At 32.9% G+C, this 22784-nt stretch overlaps 1 protein-coding gene, 1 long non-coding RNA gene and 1 other non-coding gene across 3 annotated transcripts; 1 reads left to right on the forward strand and 2 right to left on the reverse strand.

Annotated features, from left to right (window-relative positions):
• Nucleotides 1–11493: 11493 nt before the first annotated feature.
• LOC149494312 (uncharacterized) lies at nt 11494–17163 on the reverse strand. Its single transcript, XM_089725460.1, has 9 exons — nt 16734–17163; nt 16365–16568; nt 15987–16265; nt 15447–15638; nt 15084–15326; nt 14642–14765; nt 13951–14476; nt 13537–13683; nt 11494–12069 (listed from the first exon to the last, which is right to left on the reverse strand). The coding sequence occupies exons 1-9, from the start codon at nt 17161–17163 to the stop codon at nt 11494–11496; spliced, it is 2721 nt and encodes a 906-aa protein (XP_089581586.1).
• Nucleotides 17164–17989: 826 nt separating this feature from the next.
• LOC149494313 (uncharacterized) lies at nt 17990–21661 on the reverse strand. The gene is made up of 2 exons (XR_016322226.1): nt 21185–21661; nt 17990–18164 (listed from the first exon to the last, which is right to left on the reverse strand). It is a non-coding gene; the product is annotated as an uncharacterized LOC149494313 (long non-coding RNA).
• A 1016-nt stretch (nt 21662–22677) lies between these two features.
• Nucleotides 22678–22784, forward strand: LOC149494314 (small nucleolar RNA R71). The gene has a single exon (XR_016322365.1). It is a non-coding gene; the product is annotated as a small nucleolar RNA R71 (small nucleolar RNA).

The following is a 22784-nucleotide window of genomic DNA, read 5'->3' on the forward strand; positions in this document are numbered from 1 at the left end:
GATGGAGACTTGATTTTAAAGACTCACTGGAGACTCAATTTAGAGACTCAAATTTATTGTAGCAAAGTCAAACTAATTGGCATGGCACTGTAGCAGCGTGTTTTCCTCCATTTAAAGAGTTTCACATGCCACCAACAACATGAGAAGCCTCAAAATTTGAGTATTCACACTAATTTTACAACTTCAAGTGTTAAATAAATAATTTTGAAGTTGAAGTATTTAATGGATACAATTTTATAAGTTGAAGTATTCAATAGATCAAAATAAAAAATTAAGGGTGCCATAAGATTTTTTACATAGAATACATAGGTGAATTTATGCATTGGGTGGAAGTTTATGCATATCCATCATTTAATATTAGGTTGCTTAACAAGGACTGTATTAGGTATCTAAGTTGGGATTAAATTTTCCAAATCAATCATGCCTTTAAAAGCTTGTCAACTTTTTCTTGGATGATTTTAACGCAATCTAATGTGAAATTCCTTTTCTTTTGCTAGATTGGCTTGATCGAAGAATCTATGTTAAATTTATAAGCATAATGAAATTATCTATTATTGTTACCTATTTTGGGATCTATGCAAATGTTTTTTATCTCTTTATTAGAGAGCCTAAAAGTGTCTGACTATGACTTCCTGCATTAGCGAGGATTCAATTTATTTCATAATTATCAGTTTGAATGGTGATGACTAATGGATCACAGTCAGGGGTTTTGACTCAAGGATTTAGACCCTGGGGTTTTGCAAAGCTCATACTCCTTAACAATAGCTAGTACCCTTTTCTTAGTTGCCTTAGGAATGTTCGTCCCTCTTACTATAATATTGAAAACTATTTTTCATCCATGTTGTTTTTTTGACTCTTCCAGTTTTGGTCCTAGTCTCTCTTGGACTGGTCTTCATCAATTTTCTCCTTGGTCTGGCCTCCTTATAAATCTTGTTAGACCACCCTATTTGATGTGCCTCTCAATTTCATCCTTGATTAGTTTACATTCTTCAATTGTGTGACCGTGATCATTGTGAAACCTACAAAATTTGCTTCAGTCCTTGTTAGTTGTAAAGCGTTCATATAACTTTCTTGGATCTAGTTGGCATTTGTGAGCTGTGACAGCTGAATCCATAAAAGTATCCTTCCTCATGTATCATTAAGAATATGTCGGCCAAATTATCTTCTAGGAACTGAGTCCCTATTTCAGGTTCTAGGTCGATTTTCCTCCTGCCTCAGCCTATGCCCTTGTGAGAGTTTTGCATTGTCTAAATAAATATACTTTTGAGTTCTTTCCATTAATTAATGGTAGCTTTTGGAGGACATCTTGTGTTGGCTCAAGGGTCAATTCTATCTTGAAATTTTGATGATTATGCAAAAGAAATAAATTTAATATTCTTGTATATGCTAATATTATTTTATGCAGATTTTTTTAAAATTGCAAGTTCCTACAAATCAAAGATTCTTTGAAGACTTTGAAGATTATTGCAGATTTTTTTTTAGTGGTTAGTATCTTAAGATATATTGTAGGATGGAGAAAATATTTTTTTATAAGCACAAAAATATTTTTCTTCTCTCTCAAAATAATTTTCAAAAATTACCTTAAAAAATAAAAGTCAAATCTTGCTCTTTTTAAAATTTACTTACCTAAATGAAAAAGATTTTGGCTTAATTATTTTTGGTAACAAAATATTTGAAAAAGATTTGCATATCTTTTATTTTCGGAAATTACCTTATAAAAAGAAAGTCATATCTCTTCTTTATTCTACTTACTACTTAAATATTTTTGGCAACAAATAAATGGGTATATAAAAGATTTTCATGCATATTTTATTTTTGGAATGTCAAAGATATTCTTTAAAAACTAAAGAATCAACGCTTTCTAAACGGGATCTTTATCCTCTATAAAAGATGTTTTCCTCTTCTAAAAACATGATGGTTTTTCTTTTAAGAGTAAGAATCCATTGATTAAAAGTTTTAAATCTCTCAAAGCTCTCTCTTAAACCCTCCCCTTTTATTTTTTTTTCGTCTTTTTGCTTCAAGAAATATTTTTAAGAGAAAAGAAAATTTAATAACAACATTTTCTAAAGAGGAGTTCAGATCTTTAAATTTATTTTATGTTCTTCCTGTGCTTATAATTGCATTTCTCTTTGTCTATATAGATTTTGTAATCTATTATAGATTAGACGTTTTTAAATGAAAAACTTTTGTGTAATAGCTTAGGTGAAAAGCTATGGTGTAATAGGTTATCAAGCGACATTCTCCTTATATGACATTTTAATGTCTTGATGTGAGTTTCTGTGCTCTGCAAAAATAGAAAGGGTTGAGGTTGACTAGAACCTTTGGAAAATCTAGTGGGACAAAGGTTAGATTTAGGTGTTGATCTATTTCCTTGTAATGTTGGTTTGTCTCTTACCCTTGGAAAGAGATAACATAGTGGAGGATCTGAAGATGAGTCTTGGAGAGTTGATGTAGCCAAGTTAGTGTCGAACCACTATAAATCTCTATGGTTATCTTCTTTTATTTTTTGAAGTTCTGCTTGATTATATTCTATTTACACAACTGTTAATCTTTTTAGAAATGCAAAGTTGTTAATGAATTTATGTTTCTAAACGTGAATAAGCTTTATTTTTGTGGAACATTAGAACTCTGGATTTCTATATTGTAATTATACCAAGTTCTAATCTGTCCTTCTTCATTTAGTGTAAATCACAATATGAATTCTAATCAGTTTTCTAATTTTGCTTAAAGCTTTATGAAGTAGTTCTAAACACAATAACTATTCTTCACAGAGTCATTCTAAAATTGCTTAAGCTTTGTGAAGCAGTTCCAAACGCAATAGCTGTTCTTCATAAAGCCTTTCTAAATTTGCAACAAGCTTTATGAGGTAGTTCTAAACTTGATAACTAACTCTCAAAAACGCTTTCAATTCCGCTGCAACAGAATTCTGATTTTGTTTTGAAATCCAAATTTATTTTTAGAAAACCGAATTCACCCCCCTCTTGGATTGTGCCATACATAAACGGGACCCACATCTTGATTAGAGGTTCTACAAAATTAATGTTTTTAATTCCTTTTTTGAACTCTTCAAACGCAATTTCATAATTCAATTTTCACCATGATTAGCTTCATTATTGAACTAAGTTATGTGTTGTAGTAAATTTTCACCATTGTTTTGTCGCATCTTTTGCATATCAAAATACATCTTCTTTGGTGGAATAGATGCAATAAATCATCTTGAAAACTCCGAACAAATTCTTCAAAACTATGAATATACCTGCCCTGAGGCTTTGTTACCATTCTTGTGCAAGTCTTGCTAAAGTAAAAGGGAGTATCTGATGTAGGATATTATCATGGACATTTTATAATTGCATAGTTGTGTGGAAGGCAATTAGATGGCTTTATGGATCTCCTGAACCATCATATTCTTTTAATGTGTTTGAATTTGGCTAGAGTGTCAAATACAAGTGATTTGTTTCCTAATCCATAGTGGCTTTTATCCAATTTAGCCTAGAATTATTGGATAACTTTTAGAAGTTTTATGTTGACTTCTTGCTATTCTTTCTTAGATAGTTGTTTGACGCTTTGATATGTGATCTTATTACCTTCAGCTTTGCCATCTTCTTCAGTTGAGGATTTGTTTTCTCCTTATTCTTCTATCTCATTTTCTTTTATAATTTGAAGCCCCTCTTTGGTTTTGGCTAATTCATGCTATAGGGTTCTGACTACTGCTAACAATTGATCTTGTGTATATTTAATTTCAGAGAGATTTCCTAATTCTTCATGAGGCTTCTTTTGTTATTGTCTCGTTTTCGAGTAGAATCTCTTTTTTATGATTCCTCTTTCTCTTAAGGTTTTTGCTTAATTATTCTTACTTCCTAGCATTGTTGTTCTCAAGGGTTTTGAAAAAAAAAAAAAATCAATGGTTCATGTGAGTTGCTTTTTGGACTTCAGTTTCCACAAATAGCGCCAATTGATACATAATTCGATATAAGATCAAGGTATGAATAAGCTGGAAGTAATTACAGATTTATGAAACAGTCTACATCAAGGTGGGTATATGCACATGCACTCCAATACTTAAGTCCGAAGAGAATTATGAGAGAGTTATAGAATAATCAAAGGATTGATGTGGATACATGGATGGAGGAAGTTAATATCCTTTATATAGAGTTTTGGAGGCTTCTTATCAAGGAATAATTAGGATGTAACTTTTAGAAGATGTTCGAAGGGTGGTAGTCATATTTTGACTAGCATTTGACTTTCTGGATAGTCCATATTAATAGTATAGTACTTACCTAGTAGCTCAAATCAGGGTCAAATTATGCTCTCTTAGTTTGGTACTCTTCAGTATGTCTGATAATGATTGTGCATAAATTTCCCCTCCTGTTATTCAAAATATTAACCTCCACAATGATTAAAGAAAAACCTCTATGGGGCATTTTATTGCTAGAATTATATAAAAGTGGCATGGGATTCTAAGATTTTAGTGTTTGATTGACATACACATCACATCTGAGAAAACTAGATTTATAGACCTTGCCTCTATTTTAACACGTGCATGAGAAAATACTTTTATTTTTTTCATGGAAGGGTATGATACAAATAAAAGATCCTAATATAACTACAATTGTTGCACAGCAAACAAGTCTGCAAATAGTAGTAGTTCAGGGCATGAAACAATGATTGAGCCTAAAATATATAAATGGAAGTTTTTTCTTAAAATTTAAACATGTTGCATCATGAAATTTCCTTTAACATAAACCATCCACCATACCCGGCTTTGAACTAAGATCTCCCGATCAAGAAACCAATAATGCTATAAAATACAAACTTTAAAATATCATATCTTCTTAGTTATACAATACTTAGCTCGATTCTGCACCATCTTTTGACATAGGAATTTAGTGTATCTCTATTATTTATAGTGTTCGACAATATAGCGTTTACAGTAGTGTTAATGATTGAGAGAGCGAATATGCAACGTTACTTCCAATTGCTGATAGCTACTAAAAAGTCTCATTTTGCCGAGCAGGGCCTTAATAATAATTGTGCTCATGAACCACCGCAAACTAAAAATAATAAATATTAATGAATAAATAAATAAATAAATAGTTTTCACAATACTTTTTCCTAATCATCATATTTTGAAATAGATGAATTATATTATTGTATTTAACCTAAATTTTAAAGCCATGATGATTTACTTGCAATTGATTGTAAAAAAAACAATGGTTAATGTGTAATTCAGTACAATTGAGTTGCAAGAAGTTTTAGATGATATTAAAAAATTATAGAAATTGCGCAAGATGATTAAACATAATTCATTTATTTTAATTGTCATTTTATACTTTCGCATGTAAAAATTAATTGAAAAATAAATAAGAGATGTAAAAATGGATCATGATACAAGAACATGATTCGCATAACATGAAAATTAAATGGATTAAAATTGAGTTAAATAGGTTAATGTCATAAATGGGCGAGCCACATATGACATGAGTTAAATGGATTAGAATTGACTCCTCTAACCCATTTATTTAAAGATAAAAATATAATTTCATATATAATATATATTAAGCTAGTTATACAGGTTATACATATTATACTTGCTGTATTTCTGACTCGAATTGTAACACCCACCATCCAGTCCTGAGAGACTCGACAACGGATGCCACATTAGTTGCCGGAGATACCATCCTAACTTAACATATAGATCATAAAATCAGATTATGAATTAGAAGTGATTAAGTATTACAAGTTTAGCGAGTAATTTTTCTTTGTTGTTATTAAAATATATATAACTTATGAAAAATGATTTGGGAAAAATCCTACAAATTAACTGCAAGAGTTTCCCTTAAATTGAGCTTACCAAAAATATGAATACCAAAACACTTTCTAATCCAAATTCCAAATTCCAGAAACTCCAATAACAATTAAGCAACACAACAACAATTCTATATCTTCATAACTATATAAATCTTCAATAACATTTTAATGATCATCGATTAAATGCATTCATTATATATATCAAGTCCTTATGTTCCTAATCATACCAACTATCTTAAACATATCTTAGATCCAAGCATTAAATAAAATCTTATGCTTATCTCCAAATATATACACCAAAATAATTTATAATTACATGCTTAAGTTATAATTCAAATAACATAATCTCCAAAAATGTAATAATTACACATGTCATAATTCTTAATTACATCAAACTAATTCTACCACTACTAAAATAGTCTCTTCTGTTCTGAAGCTACTCTTCTGGTCTTCAAGTAGCAACCATGGTCTTCAACCTGCACGTGATTAAAATCAACGCGCTGAGTATAAAACTCATTAATGCTCAAAAATGACAAACTTACCAATATTGCGATGGCAACACACTTAAAACATAAATTTTCATCAAAAGATTTACAATCATAAAATCATTAATGCTTCAACATACATTTACATCCATAGCAAAAGAAATATCAAATAAACTTATAATTAATAACATAAATAATTTAATGCTTCCAAATCATAAATTCATTACTTGGACATTTATTATACCAATAAACATACTATTTATTTTAAACCATGTACCGAAATATCATGCTTTGAAAATTCATTTGATAACATAATCATTTATTTCCAAACAAAGGTTTACTAAAATAATACAATCTCAATCATTTAATTGCCTTAAAAATATTTTCTAAGGGGCTCGCATACACTTAGGGGAAAGAAAAGCAGATAAGTTTTCATAACCTATTCATAATGACCTTAAATCGCCAACTTATCATAACATATAGAGCGCGTCCACCCTAATATAAGACACTCACATGCCTAGCATATGATCGTAGCTTCTTATCATAATGGCATTAAATGTCGAGCATGCTCATCTTACATAATAAATCATATCATGCATTAAATTCACACCAATTATATTAGAGCCTAAAAACATAGCTTTATTTCTTAAGTCATAACACTTCTCATAAAACTTATCCCTTTCTTTAGTTTTCATAAAATCATAATGTAAACTTAGTTTAGAAATCAAGTAATTCATGAAAATTCTCATACTTAAACATAATTACTTAATATAGGAAATTTCTCATAAACTCACTTTCTTGAAAACTTACTTAAAGTCATAATGAGATTTATCATAAATAAATTCTTATCATAAAAATCACTTATACCATTGTAGAACATATATAAATCAAAAGATTCCATTTAAAGCGTCCTTTAGATATATATATATATATATATATATATATATATATATATATATATGAGCATATCTATAGGTCAAACATACACACTTTAATGCAATTTCTCGATATTTCCATAATTCAAGACATAGGAATTTTCTCATTCCTCAAGTATAACATGGGCATAAGTAGGAAAAATTCTCATATTTTATTTGCTTAGGCAAAACAACTTCCTAACCAATCTAACATCATGCATTTAGTCTCAAACAACATGTTCATAACATCAATCCACCTCACTAAACCTTAACATGCTAAATCCCCAAATTTTCTAACATTTTTAATCATAAGAAAAATTATCAAATCATAACAACAAATCATAAAAAAATATTCAAGTTACATTACTCAAGCATATACATACCATAACTTTTTCTTAAGTACAAACAAGCATACTATTATGATAGACAAGTAAGTGTCATAGCTTATGTAATAGGTACAAAATAAATATTTACTCCCATCATATTCAATATTTCTTGAGTAATTTTATATGTAAATCATTTGATTAAGGTTTGTTTATAAATTGGAAAAGATTTTGAGAGTTTTATGAATAAATGATCTAAATCAAGAAATTGTCAACATTTTAGTAACCTTGACCTTTGCTATGTTTTTAGGACATAACTTGAGTTATAGGTCTCCAAATTAAGTGGAGTTTAATTCATTAGAAAGCTAAGACAAAATGTTACAAATGTTATGAAGGGACCACAGCCCAGATCAATCCGTAAGATGGTAAACAAAAGCTAGGAACACAGACCAATAGTCCAGACCTGATTCAGCAGAACCAATTCCAATATTTATTAAATTCCTACTAATCCATACACTCAAATTAAACCAATTCAAAACCAGGGAAGTCTTAAGATATAGGGCAACAACTTTCATGAAGAACTCATGATATAATCTTGCCATTATGGTGGTCAAAATGGGCAATCAATTCAGAGATGCATATGTCCTGGCATTACAGGTCAGTTTGGGTGTTTCAGCCATAAGTTGAGCTATATGTACCCAAATTAGACACAAGAGGATGGGTTGGAAAGCTAAGAAGGACTCAGACACAGATGGAAAATAAAACAAATAGAAAAACAGTCCTTAAACACACCCATTAACACATTTAAATCCACATCATACATAAATCACACTAATTCCCCATATTCCCCAATTTAACTTACTTTAGTCATGGATAAAAAGTTTGAAAAACAAAAGATACAGGGTAGAGATTTCTACCACATACTAAATACTCATCAAACATCATCTTAAGAGCATAAACCAACAAAGAAAAACAAGAAAACTTAAGGCCCTTTTTCCCTTGATAAGTTCGGCCACTCTTGGAACAAGAAGAAGGAAATGTTTTTCTCTTCAATCAAACATATAATCATGCTCAAAAACTTGTTGTGTCTCTTTTGAGTTCCCGCAAGTATACGGATCGCAACGTAGTAATAAAAGATCGATCCCACGAGGAACGGGTTGAGTACACTTGCTACTTTATTCTTACTGATATGTTTACAGGAATACAAATATAAAATAGTTCTAAGGAATTTCTTATTTATTCTAGATCTAATGATTATTCAACTTCAAAGAATAATAGGCATTAAAATACTTAGAATAATTAATCATAAAGACAAATGTGTAGTAAAATACTTAGACTAATTAATTGTACACAGGATTTTCCTTTTCTATGCAAAAGCTTGTAATATTCAATAAAGAATCTCTTAATTACATATGGTATAATATAATTCAACTTCTCAGTATAGAATTATACTATCTATTATATATATTTCTATATATAATAGAATCCCTATCTTGTTAAATATTAAACCTAATCCTTATTCTTTGATTATTTCAATAAGACAGATTTAATTTCAACAGGAATAAGTAACATATGCATATGTAAATCCAACTCAATGAATTAAATCTCTTTGATCTTTACTAAACTATTTCCTTCTGAGAATATAATCTAGTAACTTTGATTAAACAAAGATCAAAAGATAACTTAAGGAATTTTTATTGAATACTACCAATTAAAATTGTTGCTTTGTATAGAAGAATTATGAAGACCAACATACAACAAGTCTAATAAACAAGAGAAAGATAGAAGTAATCAAACTCAAGCCTCTTGGAGGGCGTCACACCTCGAGGAACTTATTGGTGTTCTTGGCACAATCAATAACAAGTGACTTTCGTCAATCTTGCTCTAAGTACTACTAACACACTTCTCCTAATACAATCTAAATATTTTTGTCAATCTAACTCTGAAATATGAATCAATTCTGTATATCTGTCTCTTCACTTTGATTGCTATTTATAGAGGAGGAGAGCGATGGTGGTTTTGGTAGTGATTGGTTGGCCAAGAGGTGCTTGAGGTGACTTCTCTTGGGAAGAGTCCCGACCTGTGCATGGAAAGATATGATTTTTCTGATGAAAAGGCATCAATTACGTCTTCTGGAAATCTTGACTCGCGCTCGCGCATATGAAAATTGCGCTCGCGACTTCGGCTCCAAGTGCTTCTGTCTCTCAAAAGTTCTTTCTCGCGCCCGCGTATATGAATATCGCGCTCGCGACTTTTGCTGGCAATCCTTCTGACTCTCAGGAGTGCTTCTCGCGCCCGCGCAGATGAAAGGCGCGCTCGCGCATTTGTCTTGCAAACCTTCTGACTCTCAAAGGTGCTTTCTCGCGCTCGCGCATATGAAAGGCGCGCTCGCGTCTTCTGGTCCATTTGCTTTTGACACTCAGATCTGCTTGTCGCGCCCGCGTATATGAATGTCGCGCTCGCGACTTCAGCTCGGGCCCGTGCAGATGGAAGGTGCGCTCGCGAGTTTTTCTTGCAAATCTTCTGACTCTCTTTTCTAATTGTCGCGCTCGCGCTTGTGAATGTCGCGCTCGCGAATTGGGCGTTTTTCTTTGTTGAGACTTGCTTCGTGGCGCGAGGGCTGGATTAAAGATTTCTTCCATCTTTTTAACTTGTTTTGACCCTATTTTTGTATAGAACAAGTCTTTGCTCCAACTTTGTTCCTGCAATTCACTTTAAAACAAAACAACACGAACAAACGTAAAATGTACAAAAACAATCATGCATTCATGCAATTTATATCGAAATAACATAACAAGATTTGCCCGCTTTGCGAGGCTATCAATTCCCCCACACTTAGCTCTTTGCTTGTCTCTAAGCAAAATATTTATCCTTCTTCCTTGAACTTCATGTTGATCATGTTTGTTTTTATTCGTTGATTTAGACTTCTTAAGTAATCTACCAAAGATAAGAGATTTATGCATTTTATGAACCAAGTAGTGAAAATGAATATGACATGTAAAAATTTCAAAATAGCAAAATAAAAAATCTAAAGTATAAGAAATCTAGCCATTTTAAGAAATGAGATAGGCAATCCTCCATCCCTAGAATGCAAAGAATAGGAAGTACTTTAGATAGCATACATGTATTGTTTCTTATCTCAAGGCATTTTTAGGTAGTTTTATTTACATCTCACTAAGTGGTTGCATTTTATGCTCCATACCACTTCATTTCTTTATTTTTTTCTTTTCTTTTTCTTTTTCTTTTGTGGTTGCATTTTATGCTCCATACCACAATTTTTTTCTTTTGCTATCATTTTTCTTTTGCTCTTATTTTTATTCAAGGCATGTGGGAATGTTAATGATAAGTGGTTGCATTTTATGCTCCATACCACTTCATTTTGGAACGGATTTTCCGTTATTCCCTCTATCGTATATTTTTCTCTCTTGAACATACCTTCATCCTTTATTGACTTGAAACATACAAGTTTTTAATTTCTTCCTATTCTTCATTCAAGTTAGGAATCAAGCTTCTCTAAAAAGATAATGTCTAGATAATTAACTAAAGATTAAAATATGCTACATGAAAAGTTTAAAATGTCATATGTAATATATTAATACTTAAGTTCATATAAGCATTCATTCTCTTTAATCATGGTATATTATTCAAGACTTCTATTTCAATAAGCAAAATACAAACAAATCAACATGTAGAGACTAAAACATTAAACTAAGGCAAAGAAGTTGACTTTTTTAATTGTCACACTCTTTTTTTTTTTATATTATAAACTTGTCATACTTATATATAAAATGAAATGAAAATGAAAAATTAATTGAGATAATGAAAATGGAAGTCTCCCCCACACTTAAAAGACACAATGTCCTCATTGTGTGAGGGGAAATGCAAATAAAACACAACACATGCATAAACACACAAACAAATACTAAAAATAGAAAGAAAAACTTAAAGGGAAACAGAAAAACCTTAGGCCTCCGGAGAACCTGGAGGCGATGGAGTGAACTCGATGTGTTGATGGTGGAAATATTTCATCCACTTCCGCTCCATCCGTTCGTGGTTTTTCTGGATTGTATGCAGTTTTTGTCCCATGTCAAGAACAGTAATTTGCAAGGTTTCCTGTGATTGCTGTAAAGCTTCCACTTTACTCAACACTTGTTTCCACCTGGAAACTTCATCTTCTTCTTCTTCCGCATGAGAAGATGATGTGACCGGTGCTTTGCCCTTCCGCTGTCTTTGCATTTGTGCCTCAGAGGTGCCGTCAGTACGATCGCTTTGCCCGATTCTTGTTTCCCATGGCTTCCAACGATAGTTAACTGTACTGCCAGTTTTTACTTCTTCAACTAAACCTGCCCTTTTCAAGAATGCGCCATCCATATATTGAAAAGTGTCTGTAGGCTGGGGCTGATAAGGTGGAATAGGCATCCGAGCAATATGTGCCAAGATAGGCGCCAGACTACCCACTCCTAAAGTAACTTTGCCTTGATGACGAGAGGCGTTGTATATTGTATCGAGTATTATTCCTGCAACGTCCACTCGTTTTCCCTGCAAAATACAGTCCAAAATAAACAAGTCTCTTGTTTGGACTTTGGATGCTTCCACCCGTCCAAACAAGGCATAACACAAATACTTCTGCAGATATAAAATACTCTCATCTTTTATCCATTTATTTCTAGAATTTCGTGGGGTAAAAGTTGATTGCCCTGTTAGTTTTTCCCAAACGGAAGATGCATTCCATTCTTTCGGTTTAGGAGGACATAATCTGTTGGGAAATCCTAACCATTCATGCATTTGATCATATCCCACAGTTAATTCTTCTCCATCCACTCTAAATTTGATGGTCATTTGATCTTCATCCACTCAATCAATAGTAGTTAGTAACTCTCAACTTAATTTAGCATTTTCAGGAATTTGTAATTGACTAAATTTTTCAAAATTTAGAGTTTTCAAATATTCCTGTACTTTCTCTAAAATACCAGTATTTTGTAAAAAGGTTGGGTCAAGAAGATACATACCTGTGAAAGTGCACTTGGCTAGGCGTGTGTAGCGTTCTCCTTCTGCTATAGTATATATGGGGAAAGGAGCCTTATATCTGGTGGCCAAATCCTTTCGTGCTGGTGCAGAGGAGGAAGATCCTTCCTTGTTCTTCCTAGCCTTTTGCTTAAATGGCATGGTGTGAGTGTGGATGGAGTTATTTGTTGCTCAAGATATGTAGAAAAGAGGGTTGCTGGGAATTGGTTTTGTAGTGACAGAGTTTGGGGGTTTGTAAAGAAGGGACTTGAATTTCTTATATAGATGAATTGGGGGAAGGATAGGGTTGAGTAGTTAATGGGGAAGTTGAAAAGGAAGAGTTTTGATTGGATTTGAAAGGGTACTTACAGTTTTTCGCAGGTTTGAATGCCTTGGGAAGGAGAAGAATTGATTGGAATGTGAGAGGGCAGTTGAGAATTTCTGACCGTTAGGAAGTTGCGCCAAAAATTTGTGGAATCGCGCCAGGAATTTTTCTGGAGTCGCGATCGCATCCGAAAATTCGCGCTCGCGAATGGTTCTCGCCTTGCCTCTGTCCTCTGTTGTGCCCTAATCGCGCTCGTGCTTAGTATTATCGCGATCGCGAGATTGAATCTTTGTGCTTCTGACTTATTTTGCAAAAATTCGCGCTCGAGCAGATATATGTCGCGATCGCGATTTTGATCCGGAAGCTTCTGACTTCTTTTGTGGAGTAGTCGCGCTCGCGCAGAGTAATGTCGCGATCGCGAGTTTTGTTTTAAAACGCTTCTGTCTCTTTTTTGCAACATTCGCAATCGCGCGTCATTTATTCGCGCTCGCGAATTTTGGTTTCCTGCAAAATAAATTACTTGCATACTTCACTTTTGATGAGTTTCCGATTTTTTTTTTTATATATATATATATATGAAGGTAATACAAAATAAATAAAATAATAAGTTATAATAAACAAAGTATATTATTTAGTTATTGATATTATACATACCTATTTTGATTCAAAAATGTTACCTGTGGTGGATCATCAATCCTATTACCCAAATAAAGCTTACACCGTTGTCCATTGACCATAAATGTGGAACCATTAGATAGATTCTTCAATTCTAATGCTCCATGTTCCATAACTTTGATTACTTCAAATGGTCCACTCCATCTGGACTTCAATTTTCCAGGAAATAGGCGTAATCTTGAATTAAATAATAACACCTGGTCTCCTTCTTTAAATGATTTGATTCGAATTTGATTATCATGCCATTTCTTAGTTCTTTCCTTATATAACTTGGCATTTTCATATGCTAATAATCTGATCTCATCAAGTTCATTCAACTGAAGTTTCCTTTTGTAACCAGCCTTGCTTAAATCAAAATTCAAAGACTTTATTGCCCAATATGCTTTGTATTCCAATTCTAGGGGTAGGTGACATGCCTTACCATAGATTAAACGATATGGAGACATCCCAATTGGTGTCTTAAATGCTGTTCTATACGCCCAAAGTGCATCATCGAGTTTAAGTGACCAATCCTTACGTGATGAATTGACTGTTTTTTCCAAAATCCACTTAAGCTCACGGTTGGAGATTTCCACTTGACCGCTAGTTTGTGGATGATACGGAGTAGATACCTTGTGATGTACTCCATATTTCCTCAAAAGACTTTCAAATGATCTATTTAAAAAGTGCGTACCTCCATCACTTATGATTGCTCTGGGAACCCCAAATCTGGTAAATAATGCTTTTAAGAATTTTACCACTGTATTTGCATTGTTTGTGACACAAGCTTGTGCTTCCACCCACTTGGAAACGTAGTCAACAGCTACTAAGATATAACTGTTACCTTGTGAAATAGGGAATGGTCCCATGAAGTCGATTCCCCATACATCGAATATCTCTACCTCGAGTATGTTGGATAAAGGCATTTCATCTTTTCGACTTATGTTGCCAACCCGTTGACACCTGTCACAATGAGAGACAAATATACGAGCATCGTGGAATAGAGTGGGCCAATAAAAGCCACTTTCCAAAACCTTTGAAGCAGTTCTATTTGCTCCATGATGCCCTCCATATGGACTAGAGTGACAATGCATAAGTATATCTTGTATTTCTGTTTCCCCTACACACCTTCTAATCATACCGTCCATACATATCTTGAACAAGAATGGTTCGTCCCATAAGAAATTTTTAGCATCTGCATAGAACTTCTTCTTTTGTGCATAAGTCATATCTGGAGGTATGATGTTAGAAGCTAGAAAATTTGCAATGTCAGCATACCAAGGTGTGTGAACATGTTGTACTAACATCAAATTCTCATCTGGAAAACTTTCATTTATAATTGTAGTTTCTCCTATTGGTCCTTCTTCATTTTCCAGACGTGATAAATGATCAGCAACTAAATTTTCAAAACCCTTTTTATCTCTAATTTCAATGTCAAATTCTTGTAATAATAATACCCATCGAATAAGACGTGGTTTTGCATCTTTTTTAGCAAACAGGTATTTTAATGCAGAATGATCAGTATAGATTATGACTTTGGCTCCTAACAAGTATGATCTGAATTTATCACATGCATATACTACAGCCAACATTTCCTTCTCAGTAGTTGTATAATTCATTTGAGTACTAGTTAGAACATGGCTAGCATAGTATATCACATGCAACTTTTTCTCATGTCTTTGGCCCAATACACAACCAACAGCAACATCACTAGCATCACACATTATTTCAAATGGTAATCCCCAATTGGGTTTTGCTATAATAGGTGCACTTACTAATGCCTTCTTTAAAGTTTTAAAAGCTTCCAAACATTCTGGAGAAAAATCAAAAGATGCATCTTTAACAAGTAAGTTAGTTAGAGGCTTAGCAATGATAAAAAAAATTTTTATAAATCTTCTATAAAATCCTGCATGGCCTAGAAAAGATCTTATACCTTTAACCGTAGTGGGAGGAGGTAACTTTTCTATGGCTTCTATCTTTGCCCTATTTGTCTGGATTCCTTCCTTACTTATTTTGTGCCCTAAAACAATACCCTTATCAACCATAAAGTGGCATTTCTCCCAATTCAAAACCAAGTTAGCACTTTCACATCTTGACAATACAAGATCTAGATTTTTCAAACAATCTTCAAATGAATCACCATACACAGAAAAGTCATCCATAAAGACATCCATAATTTCTTCTATGTAATCATTAAAAATCGCGGTCATGCAGCATTGAAATGTTGCAGGTGCATTGCATAATCCAAAAGGCATACGCCTATATGCAAATGTACCAAATGGACAAGTAAATGTGGTCTTCTCTTGGTCATTCGGAAAGATATAAATCTGAAAATATCCCGGATATCCATCGAGAAAATAATAGAAAGCATGACCAGCAATTCTTTCTAACATTTGATCTATGAATGGTAACGGAAAATGATCTTTTCTTGTGGCTGAATTAAGTTTTCTATAATCAATACATACCCTCCAACCTGTAGTGGTCCTAGTAGGAATTAGTTCACCATCTTCATTTTTTACTACAGTCATTCCTCCCTTTTTAGGCACACATTGGATTGGACTAACCCATTGGCTATCCGAAATAGGGTATATTATTCCTGCATCTAGCAATTTGATAATTTCTTTCTTCACTACTTCTTTCATATTAGGATTAAGTCTCCTTTGTCTTTCTGCCTTAGGTATATGTCCATCAAGATTGATATAATGCATGACTTGATTTGGACTTATCCCCTTAAGATCAGAAATTTGCCATCCTATACTCTTAATCCTATTTCTAACAATTTTTAACAAGTCATTTTCTTGATCTATAGTTAATTTGTTAGAAATAATTATAGGAAGAGTGTGATCTTTACCTAAGAAAGCATATCGTAGATGATTCGGTAACTCTTTAAGATCTACTGTTGGTGGAACTTCAATTGATGGTGGTAAAGGCTCATGCTCCCTAAGTAACATTTCAGGTCTTAAATTTATAAACTCCTTTTCTTCATTATGGACATTTTCTTCCTCAAAATTTTCCTTATCTTCCAAAGCAAACATTTCTTGTATGCAGACATCAACTACATCAATTCTCATGCAATTCCCCTCATCCATAGGATATTTCATGGCTTTATCTATATGAAATTCAATGACATCATCACCTATCCTAAGGACTAATTTTCCTTCTGAAACATCAATTAATGCCCTCCCTGTGTTCATAAATGGTCTTCCTAAAATAAGAGGACAATTTTCATCATAAACAAAGTCAAGTATGACAAAATCAGTTGGAAATATAAATTTATCAACCTTAACAAGCACATCCTCAATGATACCATAAGGTCTTTTAATAGTTTGGTCAGCAAGTTGTAAAACCATATTAGTTCTCTTAACTTCATCTTCTAATCCCAATTTCTTAAAAAGAGATAAAGGCATTAAATTAATACTTGCTCCTAAATCACAAAGACATCTAGGAAAATCTACTTTACCTAATTTGCATGGTATAGTGAAACTCCCTGGATCTTTGAGTTTAGTAGGTAACTTACTTGAGATTATGGAACTGCAATCCTCAGTTAGAGTGACTGTTGACACATCTTCCCAACTACGTTTCTTTGAGATCAATTCTTTAAGGAACTTACCGTAATTTGGAATTTGTGTGATAGCTTCCATAAGTGACATGTTGATATGCAAATTTTTCAGTTTATCAATAAAATTTAAGAACTGCTTATCTTGCTCCTGCTTCTTGAGCCTTTGCGGAAAAGGTGGCCTAGATTGATAAATTTTAACGTTGTCCTTCTCCGTGTCCTTTCCTTTTTCTTGTCCTCTTGATCCTGCACTATTTTCCTCAATGCTCGGTTTACAAACCGGCTCCACATTTGCATTATTCAAAACATTAATATCAGTACCCGAAGGATTTATTTTATCTACTATTTTTCCACTTCGCAAGGCAATGGCACTTACATTCTCCCTAGGATTCTTTTCTGTGTTACTAGGAATGTAACACCCGCCACCCAATCCCGAGAGACTCGACGGCGGATGCCACATTCGGTGCCGGAGACACCGTCTTAACTTAACATATAAATCATAAAACTAAAATTTTACATTAGAAGTAATTGGGTATTCACAAGTTTCACGAGTATATTATTTTTTTTTTTATAATAGAAATGTCATTTCATTTTCTTATCTTTTTTTTTTAATATATATACATTGGGAACAATCCTACAAAAATACTGTAAGAATATCCCTTTAAAAACTGAGCTCGCCAAACATGTGAATACAAAATACTCCCAATGAAACTCCAAATGTCCAACATCTCCAAATAATTATTATAACACAACAACACTTTTATGTTTTCATAACTAAATAAATCCTCAATAGTATTTTCGATTCATCAATTACTTGCATTCATTATAGATATCAAGTCTTAATGAAGTAATCATATCAACTGACTTAAAATATTTCATATTTACTCATTTACTAAATCCTATGCTTATCTCCAAATATATAAACCAAAATAATTTATTATTACATATAATTCAAATAACATAATCTCCAAAAAATGTAATAATTATACATGCCATAATTCTTAAGTACATAAATCTCAATCGACTACTACCAAATTAGTGACTTCTGCTTTGATAAGATGCTTCTACTCTTCAAGTAGCAACCACATCTTCAACCTACGCGTGATAAAAATCGACGCGCTGAGTATAAAACTCAGTGGTGCTCATAATTCACATACTTACCAAAATTGCGATGGCAACTTACTTAAAACACAAATTTCGTAAAATCATTTAATTCAAGTGAATTTCGAGGACGAAATTCTTTAAGGGGGGTAGAACTGTAACGCCCCATTTTTCTGTGTCTAAAATAGTAAGTTACCGGTCTGTGAATAGTATCATCGGTCCGGGAATAAATATTATTTTGGTCCGGAAAAATTACTATGTATGTTTAATATTTTCTATAATATTTTTGGAGTATGTATACATTATTTTTATGGGTAGAAAGTAAGTAATAAATATTTTTAGAGAATTTAGAAAATTTGTGAATAGTTAATTAAGGTGTGATATTAAGTAAGGAAAATTAGAGGCAATATTTGTATGGAGTAAATTTGAAATGGTGTTATATTAATTAAGGAAATTAGATGAATTATTTTTATGGAGTAAAGTTGAGGATTTTATTGTGTTAAATAATATTTTGAAGGAATTTAATTGGGAGAATATTTGTAGCCATTAGATTAGATTGACTCAATCCTAGCCATCCAATGTTGAGAAAAGACTAAAATACCCTTGTGCTCAATAATTTGAGCAACCACTTTCTCTCCTTCTTCTTCTCTTTGGCGTTGGCTATCTCCTTCTTCTTCTTCTTCTCTTTGTTTTTCTTCAACTTCATCCTTAGCTAAATCCATCAAATTCAACCCATTTAACTTGATTTAAGGAATCAATCCTAGAGTTTAAAGCTTGAGAAGTGATTTGTGGTGATTATTTTCAAGAAACTTGGAAAGCCAAAGGCTTAGGAAACCTCTACCAAGGAGTAAAGGCAAAGTTGGAGCTTAGAATGCTTTAATCTAAGCTTGCTAAGGCTTGTTTTAAAGTAAGTGTTCATAAATCCTCCTACCTTGTTTAAATTTTTGATTTTGTGAAGTTTCTACTATTTTGTGAAAATTGGGAATTTTATATGAAATGATTTGATTATTGAATTTTGGTGGTATAAATGTGTTCTTGGGAGATTTCTAAGCATGTTTATATGTAGAATTGATGAGGAAAACATTTTCTTCTTCATCTTCCAAAAGTGGCAGAACCTATTGATGAAAAAGGCCTTAAGATTTCTTGTTCTCTTTGTTGGTTTATGCTCTTAAGATGATGTATGATGAGTATGAAATATGTGGTAGAAATCCCTACCTTGTATATGATTTAAGTAAGCTGAAATTGGGAAAAATGTTATTGAGTGAGATTAAGGACTATTTTTCGATCCTTTCGAGTTTTCCTTTGTGTCTGAGTCCTTCATGAAAGTTATAGGTCTACTTCTTAGCTTTCCAACCCATCCTCTTGTGTCCAATTTGGATATATATAGTTCAACTTATGGCTGAAAAACCCAAACTGACTCTATTATGACGGGCTACATGCATCACTGAATTGAGTGCCCATTTTGACCACTATAATGATAAGATTATATTCTGAGTTCTTCATGAGAGTTGTTTCCCTGTGTCTTGAGACTTCTCTGGTTTTGGATTGGTTTGATTTGAGTGTTTGGATAAGTAGGAATTGGATAAACATTGGAATTAGTGCTGCTGAATCAGGTCTGGACTATTGGTCTGTGTTCCTAGCCTTTTTTCACCATATTACAGATTGATCTGGGCTGTTGTCCCTTGATAACATTTGTAGAATTTTGTCTTAGCTTTCTAATGAATCAAACTTCACTTAATTTGGAAATCTATAACTCAAGTTATGTCCTAAAAACCCAGAAAAGGTCAAGGTGATATTAATGCTGGAAATTTTCTATGTCCTAAATCAAAGGGTTATTTGGATAAAAGTATGTATAAATCATGTGTGATGAAGTGCTCTTGATTATTTGTATGTTTTAGAATTTATTTGACAAAAATAAAACATAAGTGTGAGAAGGGTTGTTGTGGATATGATTAAATGGATATAAATTGGAAAGGTGTGGAATTGATTTAGATAATGCATGATGAGGGTTGAAATGGATACTTTTGTGCATAAGAGTTATGTTAGCATGCGTGATTGGAGAAGGAAATTCCTCCCCTTGGTACCACCTTAGTGTAGTAAAGCTTACATAATTATTATATATATGACATAAGTATGATTATTTGATAACTTTTATATGTTTAGAGTTTTAACAAAGAAATGGGTATTTAAGGTGTAAGTGCTTTGTATATATATACTATCTTAAAAAGAATGTGGTAATTTGTGTAAGTTGTAAGTTGAGAAATTTTGAAGTGATGGGTATTAAGTAATGAAGTGTTTTTGATTAAGAATTATTGCTTTTGTGCAAGAATGATTTTGATTTGGGCTCTACTATGCATGATTGAAACGTGGTATGATGAGATTGATTTTGTTATTGTGAAGCTATGATCATATGCTAGGGTTATCAGCCCTTATAAATAGGCGGACGCGCTTATTTGTGTGATGGGGGTGGTGCTTTCATAGGCCACGGTGGTGCTTTCATAGGCCACGATTGTGTGATGCGGGTGGTGCTTTCATAGGCCATGGTGGTGCTTTCCTAGGCCACGATTGTGTGATGGGGGTGGTGCTTTCATAGGCCACGAGTATGTGATGGGGGTGGCGCTAACATAGGCCACGATCAAATCTGCTTATGTTCATTCTGCATGAGTATGAGCCTTAACGAAAAATAATACTTAAATCATATACAAGGTAGGGATTTCTACCACATATTTCATACTCATCATACATCATCTTAAGAGCATAAACCAACAAAGAGAACAAGAAATCTTAAGGCCTTTTTCATCAATAGGTTCTGCCACTTTTGGAAGATGAAGAAGAAAATGTTTTCCTCATCAATTCTACATATAAACATGCTTAGAAATCTCCCAAGAACACATTTATACCACCAAAATTCAATAATCAAATCATTTCATATAAAATTCCCAATTTTCACAAAATAGTAGAAACTTCACAAAATCAAAAATTTAAACAAGGTAGGAGGATTTATGAACACTTACTTTAAAACAAGCCTTAGCAAGCTTAGATTAAAGCATTCTAAGCTCCAACTTTGCCTTTACTCCTTGGTAGAGGTTTCCTAAGCCTTTGGCTTTCCAAGTTTCTTGAAAATAATCACCACAAATCACTTCTCAAGCTTTAAACTCTAGGATTGATTCCTTAAATCAAGTTAAATGGGTTGAATTTGATGGATTTAGCTAAGGATGAAGTTGAAGAAAAACAAAGAGAAGAAGAAGAAGAAGGAGATAGCCAACGCCAAAGAGAAGAAGAAGGAGAGAAAGTGGTTGCTCAAATTATTGAGCACAAGGGTATTTTAGTCTTTTCTCAACATTGGATGGCTAGGATTGAGTCAATCTAATCTAATGGCTACAAATATTCTCCCAATTAAATTCCTTCAAAATATTATTTAACACAATAAAATCCTCAACTTTACTCCATAAAAATAATTCATCTAATTTCCTTAATTAATATAACACCATTTCAAATTTACTCCATACAAATATTGCCTCTAATTTTCCTTACTTAATATCACACCTTAATTAACTATTCACAAATTTTCTAAATTCTCTAAAAATATTTATTACTTACTTTCTACCCATAAAAATAATGTATACATACTCCAAAAATATTATAGAAAATATTAAACATATATAGTAATTTTTCCGGACCAAAATAATATTTATTCCCGGACCGATGATACTATTCACAGACCGGTAACTTACTATTTTAGACACAGAAAAATGGGGCGTTACAAGGAAGATTTCCCACTTCACGTGAGGAAATAGCACTTGCAAGTTGCCCTACTTGTACCTCCAAGTTATGTATAGATGATGAATGATTTTTGAATAACTTATCAAACTTTGATTCTAACCATTTAAAGCTATCATCCTGACTACTCATCTTTTGGTTAAATCCCTCCAGAAATTTATCAATTTTATTAGTCAATTGTCTCAGTCTATCTTGATATTGACTACCCTGATTGCCTCTATCCTGATTATCATGATTTCTCCAAAAAGAGTTATGATAATTACGATTTTCAGCATTATAAGTATTTGAATATGGACCACGAACTTGTCCTTGGACATAATTCACTTGTTCCTCCATAACTGGATGCTTATAATTACATTCATTTGACACATGCCCATTTTGACCGCAATTGTCACAAATAAGAGATGTTGATTTACTTATGTTTAAGTTATCAATTTTATAAGACAAAGCAGAAATCTGTGCTTGCATCATAGTTAAGGGGTCTAATTCATGCACTTTCTTTGCTGAATTTTTTGAAGAAGAAGAAGACTCATTACTAACAGTAGAATGACTTACCTGAACCCTTTCAGTTGGCCATATGCTATTGTTGTTGGCCATTTCTTCTAGTAACTCAATTGCATCATTAGTAGTCTTCTTCATTAATGATCCTCTTGCCATAGCATCTATAGTTCCCCTTGTATATGGTGTTACCCCATTGTAGAAGGTTTGAATCAATATATTTTGGGGAAGGCCATGGTGTGGGCAAACTCGTTGGAGTTCTTTGTAGCGATCCCATGCCTCATATAAGGATTCATTTTCATGTTGGGTAAATGAGGTTATTTCTTTGATAAGCCT

This window comes from Jatropha curcas, chromosome 8, assembly GCF_041381405.1.
Source record: "Jatropha curcas cultivar XTBG-Jc1 chromosome 8, XTBG_Jcur_1.0, whole genome shotgun sequence".
Classification (NCBI taxonomy): domain Eukaryota; kingdom Viridiplantae; phylum Streptophyta; class Magnoliopsida; order Malpighiales; family Euphorbiaceae; genus Jatropha; species Jatropha curcas.